Source organism: Typopeltis vanoorti, chromosome 1 (assembly GCF_054136105.1).
Source record: "Typopeltis vanoorti isolate ZY-2024b chromosome 1, IOZ_Tvanoo_1.0, whole genome shotgun sequence".
Taxonomy (NCBI): Eukaryota; Metazoa; Arthropoda; class Arachnida; order Uropygi; family Thelyphonidae; genus Typopeltis; species Typopeltis vanoorti.
In genome coordinates, this window is record NC_143549.1 from 70422189 (window position 1) to 70439125 (window position 16937).

A 16937-nucleotide genomic window follows, 5' to 3' on the forward strand; every position below is an offset into this window, starting at 1 on the left:
TCGAGTCATGAAAAGTTGTCTGGAAACTATTAACTGTTTCCGATTTTTTTTGACTGCTGATTTCAAATATCTCTTCCATTTTTCTCTATCACGTAAGGATTTTTTTTACAAAATGGATCTCAATATTACAGTAAAATAGCTTTAAAAATGCATTATATTAAGTAAAATAACAGCATTTAAAATTTTCCATAAACATTTTTGGAATGAAAGTATTGGAAAAAAGTTTTTTAATTAAAGTAATTAAAGATTAATTAATCTTTAGTACATACTTTATATTTCATTGTGGTGGCTTTTTCTTTTTCCTTCAAAGCTTCTTTTTGAACTTTTTCTGTGGAATTCTTTTCCCAGATCATTTCTGTGCAACATCCAGCAATAGTCTGCCATCATGTTGACATTCCACCTCCTCTGATACCTTCTTTCCACCTCCTTGATGTCTTAGTGGAATTGCTCTCCTTGTTCTTCGCTCAGTTCCCAGATTCTCAGGAAAGTAGTCTAAATCAGAGTTGAGAAAGCGCACTTTTAAGCTCATGGAGCAACCAAATCCATGAATTTCTGTAGCATGTCTTCCACAATCATTTTATAGTTGGGATCCTTGTGATTTCCTAAAAATTTGACCTCTTTCAAAGCTTTTTACGCTTCTTTTTCAACAGTTACCATTTTTTTCTTCAGTTTATCCTTCATTAGTTTACTGATGTCTGGACTGATAAAAATACCTTCTTTCAATTTTGCTGTAGATAATCAAAGAAATTTTGCACAAATGTATTTAAAACTCTCTCCTTCTTTCGACAAAGCCTTGACAAATTGCTTCGTCAATCCCAGCTTTATGTGAAGCAGAGGTAAAAGGATTTTTTCCCGAGCAAACAAAGTTTCGTGTAACACATTTTTACTTCCAAGTTCTAATATGACTCTTTCTGGCCATTCACCTCTTGATCCAATGTTGCTATCGATCTTGGCTGTCCTACTCACACAAAAAGCACGACTATTTGGTGTATCCTCTTTGTCCCAAAATCATAGATATGACTTTAAGATTACCGCAAACTGTTCATCCATGATCATTGTACTTAAGTCTGCTGAGAATGAAGGCTAAATTTTCGTATTGTTCTTTCAAATACATGGAATGCTACTGGTACTGAAGCATACTTATTGTAATTATGGAGAAGCACAACTTTTGAGGCTTCTTTTTTGAGGAATCGATAAACAACCTCCAATCGATGACTTAATATTTTATGTTGAATTTGCTTATCAGTCCAGGAATATAGCTACAGTAAACTAAATCACCTTCCTCTGAAAAGTAAGGAAGAAAATCTCTTTCTCTATATCGAAAATGAGAAAGAAGTGCCAGGTGCTAACAAATTCTTTTCATTTAGTCTCAAGCCCAGCAGTTCTGCAGTTTCCTTAGGAAGACCCAAATCTGACCAAGTCATTTAAATCGGTCTGTGAAAAAAGTTCAGGTGAGCCACTATCATGACTGAAATTCAACAAAAAAATCACACAAGAAAATGTGTCTGTAACAACAGGAAATCATCCATTATCTTGGTGATTCAGATTCAAACTAGCCACCTACACCATTATCTGCATTCCTCCCTCCCTCTCATTTGTTAAGAATGAGAAGTTTCGTGAAATTTTCTTTATTTACCATAAAAAGGCACTTATACAACTAATTAACTTAAATAAAGGAGAATATACCAATGCACTGAATTTAAATATATACCAATGCACTGAATTTAAATCCAAATACTACTAATAAAAACGATAAAATTAGAAATTGGGTAAAATTAGTGGGTGATGGAATTTTCTTACTATTTTTTCTGAACTCAGAACCTAAAAATCTATAAGAATAATTATTACTTCTCAGGCAACATGTTGGAAGCTTAATGGATTGTATACAGCACTCAGAAAGGATTAAACCAGAATTTATCATCATCATCATCAAATTCCTGCCATGTACCCTCAAGGGGGTGTACAGGATATGACAGTACTACATGAAAAAATTACATCATTACTAACTTCCTATCTACAATTTTCCTCCAAATCAGTCTGTTACTTGTCAAGACTCCAACATTATCAGATCTTATATTTCTATCGTCTAAGGCACTTTGTACCGTATCAATCCACCTATATCTTGGTCTTCCTCTGGGTCGTTTTCCTGCCAACCTGGCAGAGAACACTTGTTTTGCTAATCTTTCCTCTCCCATTCTATTTAAGTGACCATACCACCTGAGATTAGCTCTGCTAACGCATTCCTGGATGCTGACAATGTCAAGTTCTTTCCTAATATCCTCATTTTCAATATGATATTGCCATTGATGCCATCTGTTCACACCTCTAATCTTTCTCAGGACTCTCATATCTGCGGTCTCTAGACTTTGGTCAAGTGTTTTACTTCTGACCCAGCTCTCAGATCCATAAGTTAAAATTGGTTTGAACACAGTCTTGTATACAGCTAATTTAGTGTTCCGACTAATTTCTTTCTTATTCCATATGAATTTATTCAATTGACTTCCCACGATACCAGCTTTGCTGATTCTGTTGTCTATTTCTATATTTAGTTTACCATCTTCAGTAAAAATTGTGCCTAAGTAGCTGAAATGTTTTACTTGTTCCACAGGTTCTCCATTCACAACACAGTTGACATTTTCAATGATTCTGCCTATTTTCAGGGTCTTTGTCTTTTTATTGCTGACCTTCATACCATATCTATTACAACAGCTATTCAATTTAGTCAGAGAATCTTGCAGACTTGTAGCGGATTTATTTAGAAGTATAACATCATCCGCATAAAGCAAAGAGCTGACAGTAACATCTCCAATTTTGATATCAGGTTTAATACCACATTCCTTCATAATGTGATCCATATAGATAATGAATAACAGAGGGGATAATGTACATCCTTGTCTCACACCAGATTTAACATTAAACCATCTTCCTGTACTTCCTTCAATTCTAACTGCTGACTCACAACTCAAATAAAGACTAAGTATTGCTTGATATAATGCCCCATTGACACCATATAACCGCAGCGTATTGAATAGCTTCTCTCTTGGCACCTTGTCATATTCCTTTTCCAAATCGACAAAACTTAAATACAGATCTTTGTTATATTCCCATGCTTTCTCGACTATTTGTCGTAAAGTGAAGATCTGATCCTGACAGCCTCTATTTGGCCTGAATCCAGCTTGTTCTTCACCAAGCTTTTCTTCCACAATTCTTCTCAACCGTTTCTCAAGTATACTTGTATAGATCTTGCCAGGAACACTCAGTAGGGAAATATATCTGTAATTCTCACATTCAGTTTTATTTCCCTTTTTATATATGGGTACTATGAGAGCTCTACTCCAATCATCGGGAATTCGTCCCTCTGTCCAGGCTTTCTGAACTATGCAGTGCAGCCACTGTAAGACTCTTATACCACCATACTTCAGCATTTCTGGTCGAATATCATCTACTCCTGCTGCCTTTCCACATTTCAAGCCTTTGATGGCTTTTTCTACTTCAAGTATGGATATGTATTCCTGACTGCATGCCTGGTCAGTGTTTTTTATCACTATGCTGTCATCACTGCTTGTTTCATTTAGCAGTTTTTCAAAGTAATTACTCCATACTTCAAGGATATCTTTTTCTCCTGTTTTCATTTCACCTTTATCATCTCTAATTCCTTTTACAGCACTCTTTCCTCCATTCCTAAGCTTCTTCAACAACCTCCAGAATATTTTGCCACCTTCTTGATATTTATTTTCTATATTCTTGCCAAAGTCCTCCCATGACTTTTGTTTAGCTAGTTTTACACACTGTTTAGCTTTCTTACATTTGTCTCTGTATTCTGTAAGAGTAAAAGCTGACTTATTTGCCAGGAACTTTTGATATGCTTTCTTCTTTTCCTTCACTGCCTCTTTAACTTCCTGTGTCCACCAGGGAGTTCTGATTTTTTTATCTTTGCACACAACCTCACCACATGCCTCTCTGGCAGAATCAATCAATGTTTCCTTCAGAGTTTGCCACTGAATCTCCAAGGTTTGATTCCTGTTCTCAAACTCTTTCATTTTCTTTTCAATAATATTTCTGTATTTTAGTCTACAGTTTACATCTGAGAGCTGCTCAACTTTTATTCGCTTTAAAACTTTCTTACATGTTATTCTTTTCAATATGAAATTCAATTTTATCCTGCTCAAGACTAAATAGTGATCACTTCCGATTTCAAATCCTCTGTACACTCTGGTGTCCTGCACCAGGGAGAAAACATCACTATCAACAATAACATAGTCAATGAGACTTTTCTTATTCCTTGCCTCTTCTCTCCATGTGAATTTGTGCACATTTTTATGTTGGAACATGGTGTTAGTAATAACCAGTCCATGTCCTGAGCAGAAATCCAACAGATATTTGCCATTATTATTAGCTTTGCTCTTTTCTCCAAATTTTCCCAAAATATTTTTGTATGTCTCACAATCATTTCCTACTCTACTATTTAGATCCCCAACAAGGACCAACGTTTCCTTTTTCATTGTGTCAGTTGCTTTTTCTAAAGCCTCAAAAAATTCCTCCACTTCTACCTTAGTAGAACCTTCTGTGGGACCATAGGCACAAATAAGTCTCATTGTCCAGTTCCCCATTCTCATATTTGCCCACATTACTCTACTTGAGACTGACTGCCATTCAAGAAGATTAGCCTCGTATTTTGTGTTGAATACTATGGCTACTCCTTCTTTTCCTTGATTGTTATTGCCTGAATATAACATTTTGTATTTATTGCTCAGAAAGATCTCACCAGTTTTGGTCTTTTTTGTTTCAGTCACCCCTATTATGTCGATCTGGTACTTATCTAATTCCTCAGCTAGCTCCATTTCTTTGCCATTCAGGCTTCTTACGTTGATAGTACCGATCTTTAACTCTGGTGATGTTGAGTTGGGGTTTGTTTTCAGATTTGTTCCAGTAGCTGACTTTTCGCTGTTCGCCCTGGTTCCCTGGCGAAAACAACGGGGGCCTTGTTTAACCGGGCGACGCCCCAGCCGGCATGAAATTTTGTCATGTTGTACCATCATTTTTTATTTTGGTTTAACCAATAAGAATACAATTTGGTCGGCTAAATCCCAAATTGCCAGCCCATCCTCGTTCGTTCAGTATCAAAGTAGATACCCAACAGGGTGCACCACGAGAAGGTGAGGATTGGACATTAGGTCAGAAGCCCTGGTCGATTCTCCGCATTCCTTTAAAGGCTATGTGGAGGTCTCCTCTCAGTTATACAGCTTTGACCCTTAAGCACCCCTTAACCAGAATTTAATACTTCCTATATTTCATCTCAGTCACTGAGACATCTTCAGGGATATTACAAAAAACTAATGTAACATATACAGAAATATCACATAATACTAAGCCCAACCACGTGGATGGTGTGCCCTCTAAGGGCGGTTGTAGGTAACCTGGAATGTAAAATGGGATCTCTGATGATAAGTGTTTCCCAAATCTTAGGAAGCTTAATGCAACCGTATTTATTAAGATTTGGTTGATTTCTGAGAGCCGCTGCTGATTCTAAAAATAGTCTCTCTCTTTTTTGAATTTGCTGTGGTGGAGCAGGGTGGTTTTTTCCATGAGATCCTGTGGATTGTATCCAAGACATGGTCATCCAGGCCTGACTAACCATAGTCATGGTTGCAGATGTATGACTTGTGTTCCTCCAGGCAGATGGTTGCTGATCTGCTGATCCAAAGTATGCCAGCTTACAGGAACAAGGTACTTTATAAACTCCAGGCACTGAGAGAGGAGGGAGCTGATCTTTTTTTAGAATGGATAAGGTAGCAAGTTTGCAGTGAGGCTTAAATGCTGTGTGTAGGTTGTACATTTTTAAAATCTTGGGTATTTTTTCTGATGTGCCACAGATGTAGGGTATGGTGATGGCACTTCCAAACTCTTTCTGAAGAAGAGCCTGGGGAATGGGGGGAGGAACTGATTATTTTTTTAATACTGTGATCGCTGTAACCATTGGAGAGGAAAGTGTTGTATATATGGTCAAGTTGAGTTGTAAGGGCAGGTCCACTGGAACAAAGATTGTGGGCTCTCTTGGTTAGAGTTTTAATAATGCCATATTGTTGAGAGGGATGGTGGTGGGAGAGTTTGTGAATGTATCTGCTTGAGTGTGTAAGTTTTCTATATACAGTGAAGGAAAGTGTACAGTTAGGAAGGCGGGTAACTAAGGTGTCTATGAAGGGTAAATAATTGTTCTTTTCCTTTTCCATCATAAACTGGATTCTTGGATGTAGGCTGCTAAGGTGACTGAGGAAGGAGTCTAATGTGTCTTGGCTATGAGGCCAAATAGAGAACACGTCATCTACATATCTTAGCCAGTTAGAAGGTTTGAGAGGGGCTGAGTCTATGGCTCGTTTTTTCAAAATTTTCCATATAAAAATTGGCAAGAGGGAGTGAGGGGGGGGGGGGGTGAAACCCATGGCGGTTCCCTCATCTGCATTTCTTGGAAGAACAAAATCTGTAGATTTTGTTCTTCCAAGAAAAATAACCAGAATTGATGGTAAAGGAAAAGAGATCTAAGATGTCAGAAGGAAAAACGTTTTCTAAGAGTGTTAAGGTATCAATTAAGGGAATATTGGTAAACAATGAGGAGATGTCAAAGCTTACCAATATGTCTGTGTTATTTAAGGTTAGATTTTTGTTTTAGGGTTTTAAAATGGGTCGAGTTTTTTATATAGGATGTGGAAAGTCCAGTGGGAGGGGGGGGGGTCAGAGAGTTGGCCAGCTGTTTTGACAGTTTGCAGCAAGGTGTGTTAGTGGCATATACTATAGGTCTTAGTGGGGAATTGGGTTTGTGGATTTTTGGTAAACCATATATTCGGGGAGGAGGAACAGAAAGGTTTGAGTTTTTTCGTAATGTCCGGAGGCCAGGATGGTAATTTTTTAAGTAAGTTTTTTAACGTACAGCAATCACAGTATTAAAAAAATAACCAGTTCTTCTCCCATTCTTCTCCAGTCTCCTCTTCAGAAAGTGTTTGGAAATGCCATCACCATACTCTACATCCGTGGCACATCAGAAAAAATAGCCAAGATTTTAAAAAAGTACAACCTACACATAGCATTTAAGCCCCATCGCAAACTTGCTACCTTTATCCATTCTAAAAAAGATCAGCTCCCTTCTCTCTCTCTCTCAGTGCCTGGAGTTTATAAAGTACCGTGTTCCTTTGGACACGGTACTTTATAAACTCCAATTTAAACTGGCGTACTTTGGACAGACAGGCAGATCAGCAACCATCTGTCTAGAGGAACACAAGTCATACATATGCAACCACGACTATGGTCAGTCAAGCCTGGCTGACCATGTATTGGATACAACCCACAGGGTCTCATGGGGAAAAACCACCATGCTCCACCACAGCAAATTTAAAAAAGAGAGACTATTTCTAGAATCAGCAACAGCTCTCAGAAATCAACCAAATCTTAATAAATATGGTTGCATTAAGCTTTCTAAGATTTGGGAAACACTTATCATCAGAGATCACACCTTACATTCCAGGCTACCTACAACCGCCCTTACAGGGCACTCCACCTAGATAGGACTTTAGAGTCACCCACGTGGTTGGGCTTAGTATTGTGTGATATTTGTGTATATGTTACATTCGTTTTTTTTTGTAATCCCTAAAGATGTCTCAGTGACTGAGATGATATATAGGAAGTATTAAATTCTGTTTTAATCCTTTCTGAGTGCTGTATACAATCCATTAAGCCTCCAACATGATGTCTTCACAGCACTTAAGCCTCTACATGCGGATACTTCTCAGACAACTTTTGCATTGCAGGCCTGTGTTATCTGTTCAGATAATTAAATCACATTTAAGATTATTCATTTAGCACCTATCAGTTTGATTTAGTGATGTATTTCAACATCACCACCAGCAAATGATCTTCTGGATCTGTAACAACACTCTACCATGTATTTGATCTTGTTAGAGTAACTCACACCAGATAGCTTCAAACTCACTGCTACATGAAAAATTGTTACTAGTAATACATCCATAGCTTCCTCCCTGTAAGTGGACTCAAATCATCTGATATCATTAGTAGTACCCTCTCCTATCTTGTCTCTACGTCCTAAAAATATACAGTTCTCTTTACTCAATACAGGTTATGAACATTATCTCTAAGTTTTTTGTTATCAATGATAATAAATGATTCCAGGGTGGGCTGAGAGAATGTGTTATCAGAAGTATAGATTTCTCATAAATCAAACTTCAAAAAATAAATCCAATATAAACGATAATTATAAACAGAATTGGAATTTTATTGGTCATTGATAAATGAAAACGCATGCAAAGAAAAACTAGCTTCACCACAAGGGACATGCGACTTCTTCAGGGTGAATAAACATCATACGGACAAGAGAAATACAAATTATCATAAAACTCAGAAAAACTGTTCTAGTTCTAACAAAGGAAGCATAAGGAACTAGCGAAGTGTGGCATGCATCATCTGTTTTCTAGAATTGTTTGGAAGCTGTTGGCAGAAAAGTTGAAGTCAGATATGTTACGTGATTTAATCAGCGATTTCCAGTCCTTGGTTTTTGCTGAATGAACCATGCGAATGAATGATAGCACTAAATTCTTTAATCTGATGATCAAGAAAGTTTTCTTCAAGATATGCTCATCAAATGAGACATGGCACAGAGGCCATGTCTCATTTGATGAGCAGTAAGTTAACCTTGATTTTTTATTTCTCTGTTATAAGCCAATCCCTAAGATATTCCTTCTTTCTTATTTTAAAGCTTCTGCAAGCCTGACCTATTTAGGAAAACCCCAAAACAAGAAGTATGTAGATTCCTGGATGTTTGTAGAAGGGATTACTGTCCTTTTGAGAAAGAAGAAAAGAACAGGCTTAAAGATTACTCTGATGTTATCATTTTAAGCAAGTTGGCAATTTTAAATAGATGATGGATTTTCTATAATGAATGTTAAGATATGGCTGTGGAAGAGGTATTCCTTGGGTCCCATTTTCAACAATAGGACTTTTCTTCTAGCTCCAGAAATAAAAATTTAAGATTTTGAGATACAAACAAAATCCTAGCTTCATAATTTCAGGCAAAGAACGTAATTTATTATTACTTTGACAGAGACTATTAATGAAATGAACCAATCTTGGAAGTGGCATGAAAATGAGTTGAACAATATTTGGTCTCTAGAGCAGAGTTTGTAGGTATTTAACTTAGTCAATCCAAATCAATACATTACAAGTTTACATCAAATGTTGGGTGAGATTAATAAAACACATATTTCAGATATTTATACTGATTTTATAAATACGATGTTTATTTTTTCATTAAAAAAAAACTCAGTCAAGTTTATGTATCAACATATCAGCATGTAAACAAATACATGCTGAAGTAAAAAATTCCATACCCTAGAATACATATAATCCCCCTATTTTGATCAGAGTAATTAAAGCTGCACTTTAAGAAAATAGTAAGAAAACAAAACATGCGAATGTATGTGCTAAACTAATGAATATATTTACCCATGCTTCAATTTTCTATGAAAGGATTTAAGAGCACTTTTGCAGCCCTTAAGATGGCTTAAAGGCTCCCATGTATTGAATTTACTGTCCCAATTCTTCCACTTGACATAATATAATTTTTTCCCCTGAAAGTTAAAAAGATAGTTTAAGAAAAACTAATATTTAAAATGCAAAATGAAATATTTATCAAGTTTTACAATTTTAATTCAAATGGCAAACTGAACAGAAAACCTGTGCTGAACTATAAAGAGTATCCTTTACATTAAGAATGCTAGATATTTTTACACATTATTTTTATTATTAACAGCTTACAAACATATTTATTACAATATTTAATGTGAACAATGGCCTTGCATTTCTTTCATAAGTTCTTGAAATTTTGGTTTCATGGCTTCTAATACTGCGATACGTTGCTTCTTTAAATTATCTGCAATGATTTCTATACGTCTACCAATAGTATTTGCTGATAAGGGAATACATTTTAGCTTAGCTGCATATTCTTTTCCATGGATTATTTCTACCATTTTTATGGTGGTTGGGAATACGTTTCCCCAATGGTGTGTGGCTTTTGGTCTTTTGCAATTAAGAATGCAACCTCAAGAGATGCCTCCAAATATTTATCGTTAATTTTAGTGAATTTTTTTAAGTTGTTGGATTGAGAATTACATGTCTTCAAACATCGTTCAAAGAATTGTAAAGATTTGTGTTCATGTTCAGGATGTTTAGTTTTTAAGTGTCTTACTAATAATGATGGTTTCATACTTCCATTACGTAGTGTCTCATGACACAATACAAATGTAGGACGAGGTTCATTGTTGACTATCGTCAATGTAAATTCCCATTTCAAGTAGCCTTCTTGATAATTTCGAACTTTCTTGAGCAAGGTTTTGTTAAGTTTGAGATTAATGTTTTTATCACTTAATTTGACTGATAACGAACTTGTTTGAATAGAAGAATAAATCCTGTCTTTTCCTTGTTGTTCGTCTGATGTAGAAGTACTATCATAATTATCTTCAATTCGCGGTTTCTTTGGAGGAAATTTTTTTAACCATTTATTAAAAGTACCCATTAAAAGAAGGAAATGATTGTGAGACATACAAAAATATTTTGGGAAAATTTGGAGAAAAGAGCAAAGCTAATAATAATGGCAAATATCTGTTGGATTTCTGCTCAGGACATGGACTGGTTATTACTAACACCATGTTCCAACATAAAAATGTGCACAAATTCACATGGAGAGAAGAGGCTAGGAATAAGAAAAGTGTCATTGACTGTTATTGTTGATAGTGATGTTTTCTCCCTGGTGCAGGACACCAGAGTGTACAGAGAATTTGAAATTGGAAGTGATCACTATTTAGTCTTGAGCAGGATAAAATTGAATTTCATATTGAAAAGAATAACATGTAAGAAAGTTTTAAAGCGAATAAAAGTTGAGCAGCTCTCAGATGTGAACTGTAGACTAAAATACAGAAATATTATTGAAAAGAAAATGAAAAAGTTTGAGAACAGGAATCAAACCTTGGAGATCCAGTGGCAAACTCTGAAGGAAACATTGATTGATTCTGCCAGAGAGGCATGTGGTGAGGTTGTGTGCAAGGATAAAAAAATCAGAACTCCCTGGTGGACACAGGAAGTTAAAGATGCAGTGAAGGAAAAGAAGAAAGCATATCAAAAGTTCCTGGCAAATAAGTCAGCTTTTACTCTTACAGAATACAGAGACAAATGTAAGAAAGCTAAACAGTGTGTAAAACTAGCTAAACAAAAGTCATGGGAGGACTTTGGCAAGAATATAGAAAATAAATATCAAGAAGGTGGCAAAATATTCTGGAGGTTGTTGAAGAAGCTTAGGAATGGAGGAAAGAGTGCTGTAAAAGGAATTAGAGATGATAAAGGTGAAATGAAAATAGGAGAAAAAGATATCCTTGAAGTATGGAGTAATTACTTTGGAAAACTGCTAAATGAAACAAGCAGTGATGACAGCACAGTGATAAAAAACACTGACCAGGCATGCAGTCAGGAATACATATCCATACTTGAAGTAGAAAAAGCCATCAAAGGCTTGAAATTTGGAAAGGCAGCAGGAGTAGATGATATTCGACCAGAAATGCTGAAGTATGGTGGTATAAGAGTCTTACAGTGGCTGCACTGCATAGTTCAGAAAGCCTGGACAGAGGGACGAATTCCCGATGATTGGAGTAGAGCTCTCATAGTACCCATATATAAAAAGGGAAATAAAACTGAATGCGAGAATTACAGAGGCATTTCCCTACTGAGTGTTTCTGGCAAGATCTATGCAAGTATACTTGAGAAACGGTTGAGAAGAATTGTGGAAGAAAAGCTTGGTGAAGAACAAGCTGGATTCAGGCCAAATAGAGGCTGTCAGGATCAGATCTTCACTTTACGACAAATAGTCGAGAAAGCATGGGAATATAACAGAGATCTGTATTTAAGTTTTGTCGATTTGGAAAAGGCATATGACAAGGTGCCAAGAGAGAAGCTATTCAATACGCTGCAGTTATATGGTATCAATGGGGCATTATATCAAGCAATACTTAGTCTTTATTTGAGTTGTAAGTCAGCAGTTAGAATTGAAGGAAGTACAGGAAGATGGTTTAATGTTAAATCTGGTGTGAGACAAGGATGTACATTATCCCCTCTGTTATTCATTATCTATATGGATCACATTATGAAGGAATGTGGTATTAAACCTGATATCAAAATTGGAGATGTTAATGTCAGCTCTTTGCTTTATGCGGACGATGTTATACTTCTAAATAAATCCGCTACAAGTCTGCAAGATTCTCTGACTAAATTGAATAGCTGTTGTAATAGATATGGTATGAAGGTCAGCAATAAAAAGACAAAGACAATGAAAATAGGCAGAATCATTGAAAATGTCAACTGTGCTGTGAATGGAGAACCTGTGGAACAAGTAAAACATTTCAGCTACTTTAGACACGATTTTTACTGAAGATGGTAAACTAAATATAGAAATAGACAACAGAATTAGCAAAGCTGGTATCGTGGGAAGTCAATTGAATAAATTCATATGGAATAAGAAAGAAATTAGTCGGAACACTAAATTAGCTGTATACAAGACTGTGTTCAAACCAATTTTAACTTATGGATCTGAGAGCTGGGTCAGAAGTAAAACACTTGACCAAAGACTAGAGACCGCAGATATGAGAGTCCTGAGAAAGATTAGAGGCGTGAACAGATGGCATCAATGGCAATATCATATTAAAAATGAGGATATTAGGAAAGAACTTGACATTGTCAGCATCCAGGAATGCGTTAGCAGAGCTAATCTCAGGTGGTATGGTCACTTAAATAGAATGGGAGAGGAAAGATTAGCAAAACAAGTGTTCTCTGCCAGGTTGGCAGGAAAACGACCCAGAGGAAGACCAAGATATAGGTGGATTGATACGGTACAGAGTGCCTTAGACGATAGAAATATAAGATCTGATAATGTTGGAGTCTTGACAAGTAACAGACTGATTTGGAGGAAAATTGTAGATAGGAAGTTAGTAATGATGTAATTTTTTCATGTAGTACTGTCATATCCTGTACACCCCTTGAGGGTACATGGCAGGAATTTGATGATGATGATGATGATGAAATATAATTCATTTACTATTGATAATATCAAACACTTTTAAAAAATGTAAGCAATTTTGATAATATGAATTCACTATTTCTAGTGTAAACATAAAAGTAAGGACAAAAAAGACATTGGAATTGCACAGAAACAATATATACTAAAAAATCGTTAAACTTACTTACTAATAGTCAAATAATTAATACAACTGTGGCGTCATCTGTAGATAGCAGGATAACTAAGCAATTTTCCTTCTCTAGTTGGGCTTATCAACACTAGGATGCTCTACAAACAATGGCAATGATAAGAAGTAAGAGACTTACTCCCTAGTTTTAAAAAACATGACAGCTTTGCCACAGACAATTATGTGTGCAAAGACAACCAATGTGTGCTACTCGCAAATTTAAGTTTACAGGATCTTTATAACGTCTTTGTCTATATTGGATATATGTTTAATTGATGAAAGAAAGTAATATTTTTTATCTTTAATTAATTACTTAATTTTTTTCCTATCAATATAAAACTTTTTTTTTGACGTACTCCCACATATCGACTAGCGTACCTCAGGGGGTATGCGTACCACACTTTGGAGACCACTGATTTAGAGAATGCGAACTGACTAGTGCTTCTGACCTAATGTCCAATCCTCACCTTCTGGTGATTGCACCCTGTAAGGTATCATTATCATCACATACTTATCAAATTCCTAACATGTACCCTCAAGGGGGTGTACAAGATATTTTGATAGTACTACATGAAAAACTTACATCATTAAGAACTTCCTATAAACAATTTTCCTGTAAATCAATCTGTTATCTGTCAAGACTCCAACATTATCAGATCTTATATTTCTGTTTTCTAAGGCACTTTTTACTGTATCAATCCACCAATATCTTGGTCTTACTCTGGATCTTTTTCCTGCCAGCCTGGCAGAGAACATTGGTTTTGTAAATCTTTCCTCCCCATTCTGTTTAATTGACCATACCACCTGGTTAGCAGAGCTAATCTCAGCTTTGCTAACACATTCCTGGATGCTAACAATGTTATTTCCTCATATCCTCGTTATTAATATGATATTGCTGTTGATGCCATCTGTTCACAGCTCTAATCTTTCTCAGGACTCTCATATCTGTGGTCTCTACTCTTTGGTCAAGTGTTTTATTTATAACCTGGCTCTCAGATCCATAAGTTAAAATTGGTTTGAACACTGTCTTGTATACAGCTGCTTTATTATTTTGACTAATTTCTCTTTTATTCCATATAAATTTATTCAATTGACTTCCTACTATACCAGCTTTGTTGATTCTGTTGTCTATTTCCATATTTAATTTACTATTTTCACAAAAAATTGTACCTAAGTAGCTGAAATGTTCTACTTGTTCTATAGGTTCTCTATTCACGATGCAGTTGATATTTTCAATCTTTCTACCTATTTTCATTATCTTTGTCTTGTTATTGCTGATTTTCATACCAAATTTATTACAACAGTTATTCAGTTTAGTCAGGGAAGCTTGCAGACTTGTATTGGGTTTATTTAAAAGTATAACATAGTCTGCATAAAGTATAGAGCTGAGATTAACATCTACAATTTTGATATCAGATTTAACCCGGCATTAGTAAGGTAGGGTGTCACAGAACCCAAAGATTTTAAATTGACTATAACTTTTTAATAACACGTGGCAGTGCGTCACGCCTCAGTATAGCTTCCCCTCCTATAATCCTTTTACAGAGGTGTGAAGTGTGCTGGGGATCCACCAGATCCCACCTTACCAAAAGTGCAATTATATTTACTTCCGAAAAGTAAGTTATTTTCATGTATATTTTACTAAAATATTACCGTTACTGCTGTGTCTTCTATATTTTTACATACCAATTATAAGCAAATACATGTTCGTAAAAATTTAGAGGGTATTTTGAGAATATTATCTTTTTTTTTACCAGATGAGTTATGAGCAGGAAGAACAGAGGTTACGTCAAATTATAGATAATGCTTTGATAGCCGTTTAGTGGAAATGATGATAGTGAAATCAATTTAGAATTAGTCAATAACCATGAGTCTGATGCAGAAGACTGTGAGGAAGAATCCACAGAGAATCTACTAATATTGATTAAAATGATATGTATTTCTATAATACACTACATTATTTGGGTGGGTCTGTGGGACCCCCACCTTACCACTTTTGTTACATTTTCCCACCTCACCAGAGCTGGGTTAATACCACTTTCCTTCAAAATATGATCCATATATATAATGAATAACAGAGGGGATAATGTACCTCCTTGTCTGACACCAGATTTAATATCAAACCGTGTTCCTGTACTTAATTCAATTCTAACTGCTAACTTACAACTCAAATAAAGACTAAGTATTGCTTGATATAATGACCACTGACACCATATAACTGTAGCTTTTTGAATAGCTTTCCTCTTGTCACCTTATCATATGCAGGTCTACAAAACTTAAATACAGATTATTGTTATATTATTATTATTAAACTGTCACCTCCATGGAGTCTGAAGTTCATCAAAGGATATCCAATCTATCATACCTCTTCTTGAACCCATTCCACTCATTCACCACTCTCAAAGCAAAAAATCTAGTCCCCACACCCCTACTGACCACACCTTTATTCAACTTCCAGTGATGACCCCTTGTTCTGGTCCCTCTAGCCAAGCGCTGAAATATTTCCCCTGCATCGATCCTATAAAATCCTTTAAGCAATTTAAAATGTTTCTATCATATCGCCTCTTTTTCTCCTATTGACCAACTTCTGCAATCCACACACCTTCAATCTATCCTCATAGGGCACTCACCATCTTGGTCACATGCCTCTGAATCCTCTTCACTGCTTCCATATTCCCGAGACACCTAGGGTTACAGACTCGAGCACAGTAATCCAATTACTGTGCTCGAGTAATTCCTCTATTACTCGAGCATGTTTATACAAGAGGAATTACAACTCTATGTGGTTGTAATTCCTCTTATAAAGAGGAATTACAACCTTATCTCTACTAATGTGTTCTTCACTAGCCAAGTAATCTTATGTGCAACCTTGGCAATATGTCCTCTAAACTTTAATTCTCTGTCTACCACCAGCTCTAAATCTCAAGCTTCATCTATTTCCTGGAGTACAGTGCCAATGTGATAAACGGCTTGTAATCTATTTATCCCAGAGTGCATAACTTTACATTTCTCGACACTATTCTGACACCAATTATCTTTTGCTATACTGACAGCCTATTTAAATTGTCCTGCAAGCTCTTCACATCACCTTGATTAACTATTACTCTACCTAATTTCGCATCATAAGCAAACTGAATATTTCCTTTCAGGTTAATTCCTATATCATTTATATATAAATTAAATAGCAATGGTCCCAGTACTGAACCTTGTGGCACACCACTAGTCACCTGTTTTCACCTTGATTCTGCCCCTCCATATCCCACTTTTTGATATCTGTCCAGCAGCCGGCCTCTTAACCACTTAACCAGTGTCATATCCATCCCCATTTGTTCTGATTTGCATAACAGTGTTTCATGTGGTATTCTGTCGTATGCCTTTGCAAAATCCAGCAAAATCATCGTGTAGCGATTTCCTTTATCTAACTCAGCTGTTACTCTATTATAAAAAGTTAGTAAATTACTAAGGCATGACCAACCCTTCACAAAGCAATGCTGACCCTCATACAGTATATTGTTATCTACTCATTCTGGAATTTTCTTTTTTAAAAATTTTTCTAATACTTTTACCAACACGCCTGAGATACTGATTGGTCTATAATTTGCTACTGAAGTCTTAGAACCTCCCTTATGCAAAGGAATAATTTTGCCT

At 36.0% G+C, this 16937-nt stretch overlaps 1 protein-coding gene across 2 annotated transcripts in view; it reads right to left on the reverse strand.

Moving 5' to 3' along the window:
* The window catches only part of Su(var)3-9 (Suppressor of variegation 3-9), a 230416-nt gene that overhangs the window by 104212 nt on the left and 109267 nt on the right, over positions 1–16937 (reverse strand). For both annotated transcript variants that reach the window (XM_090391165.1, XM_090391173.1), the window contains exon 7: positions 9508–9632. In XM_090391165.1, the coding sequence (XP_090247291.1) occupies positions 9508–9632 (125 nt within the window). The remainder of the gene's footprint in view (positions 1–9507; positions 9633–16937) is intronic.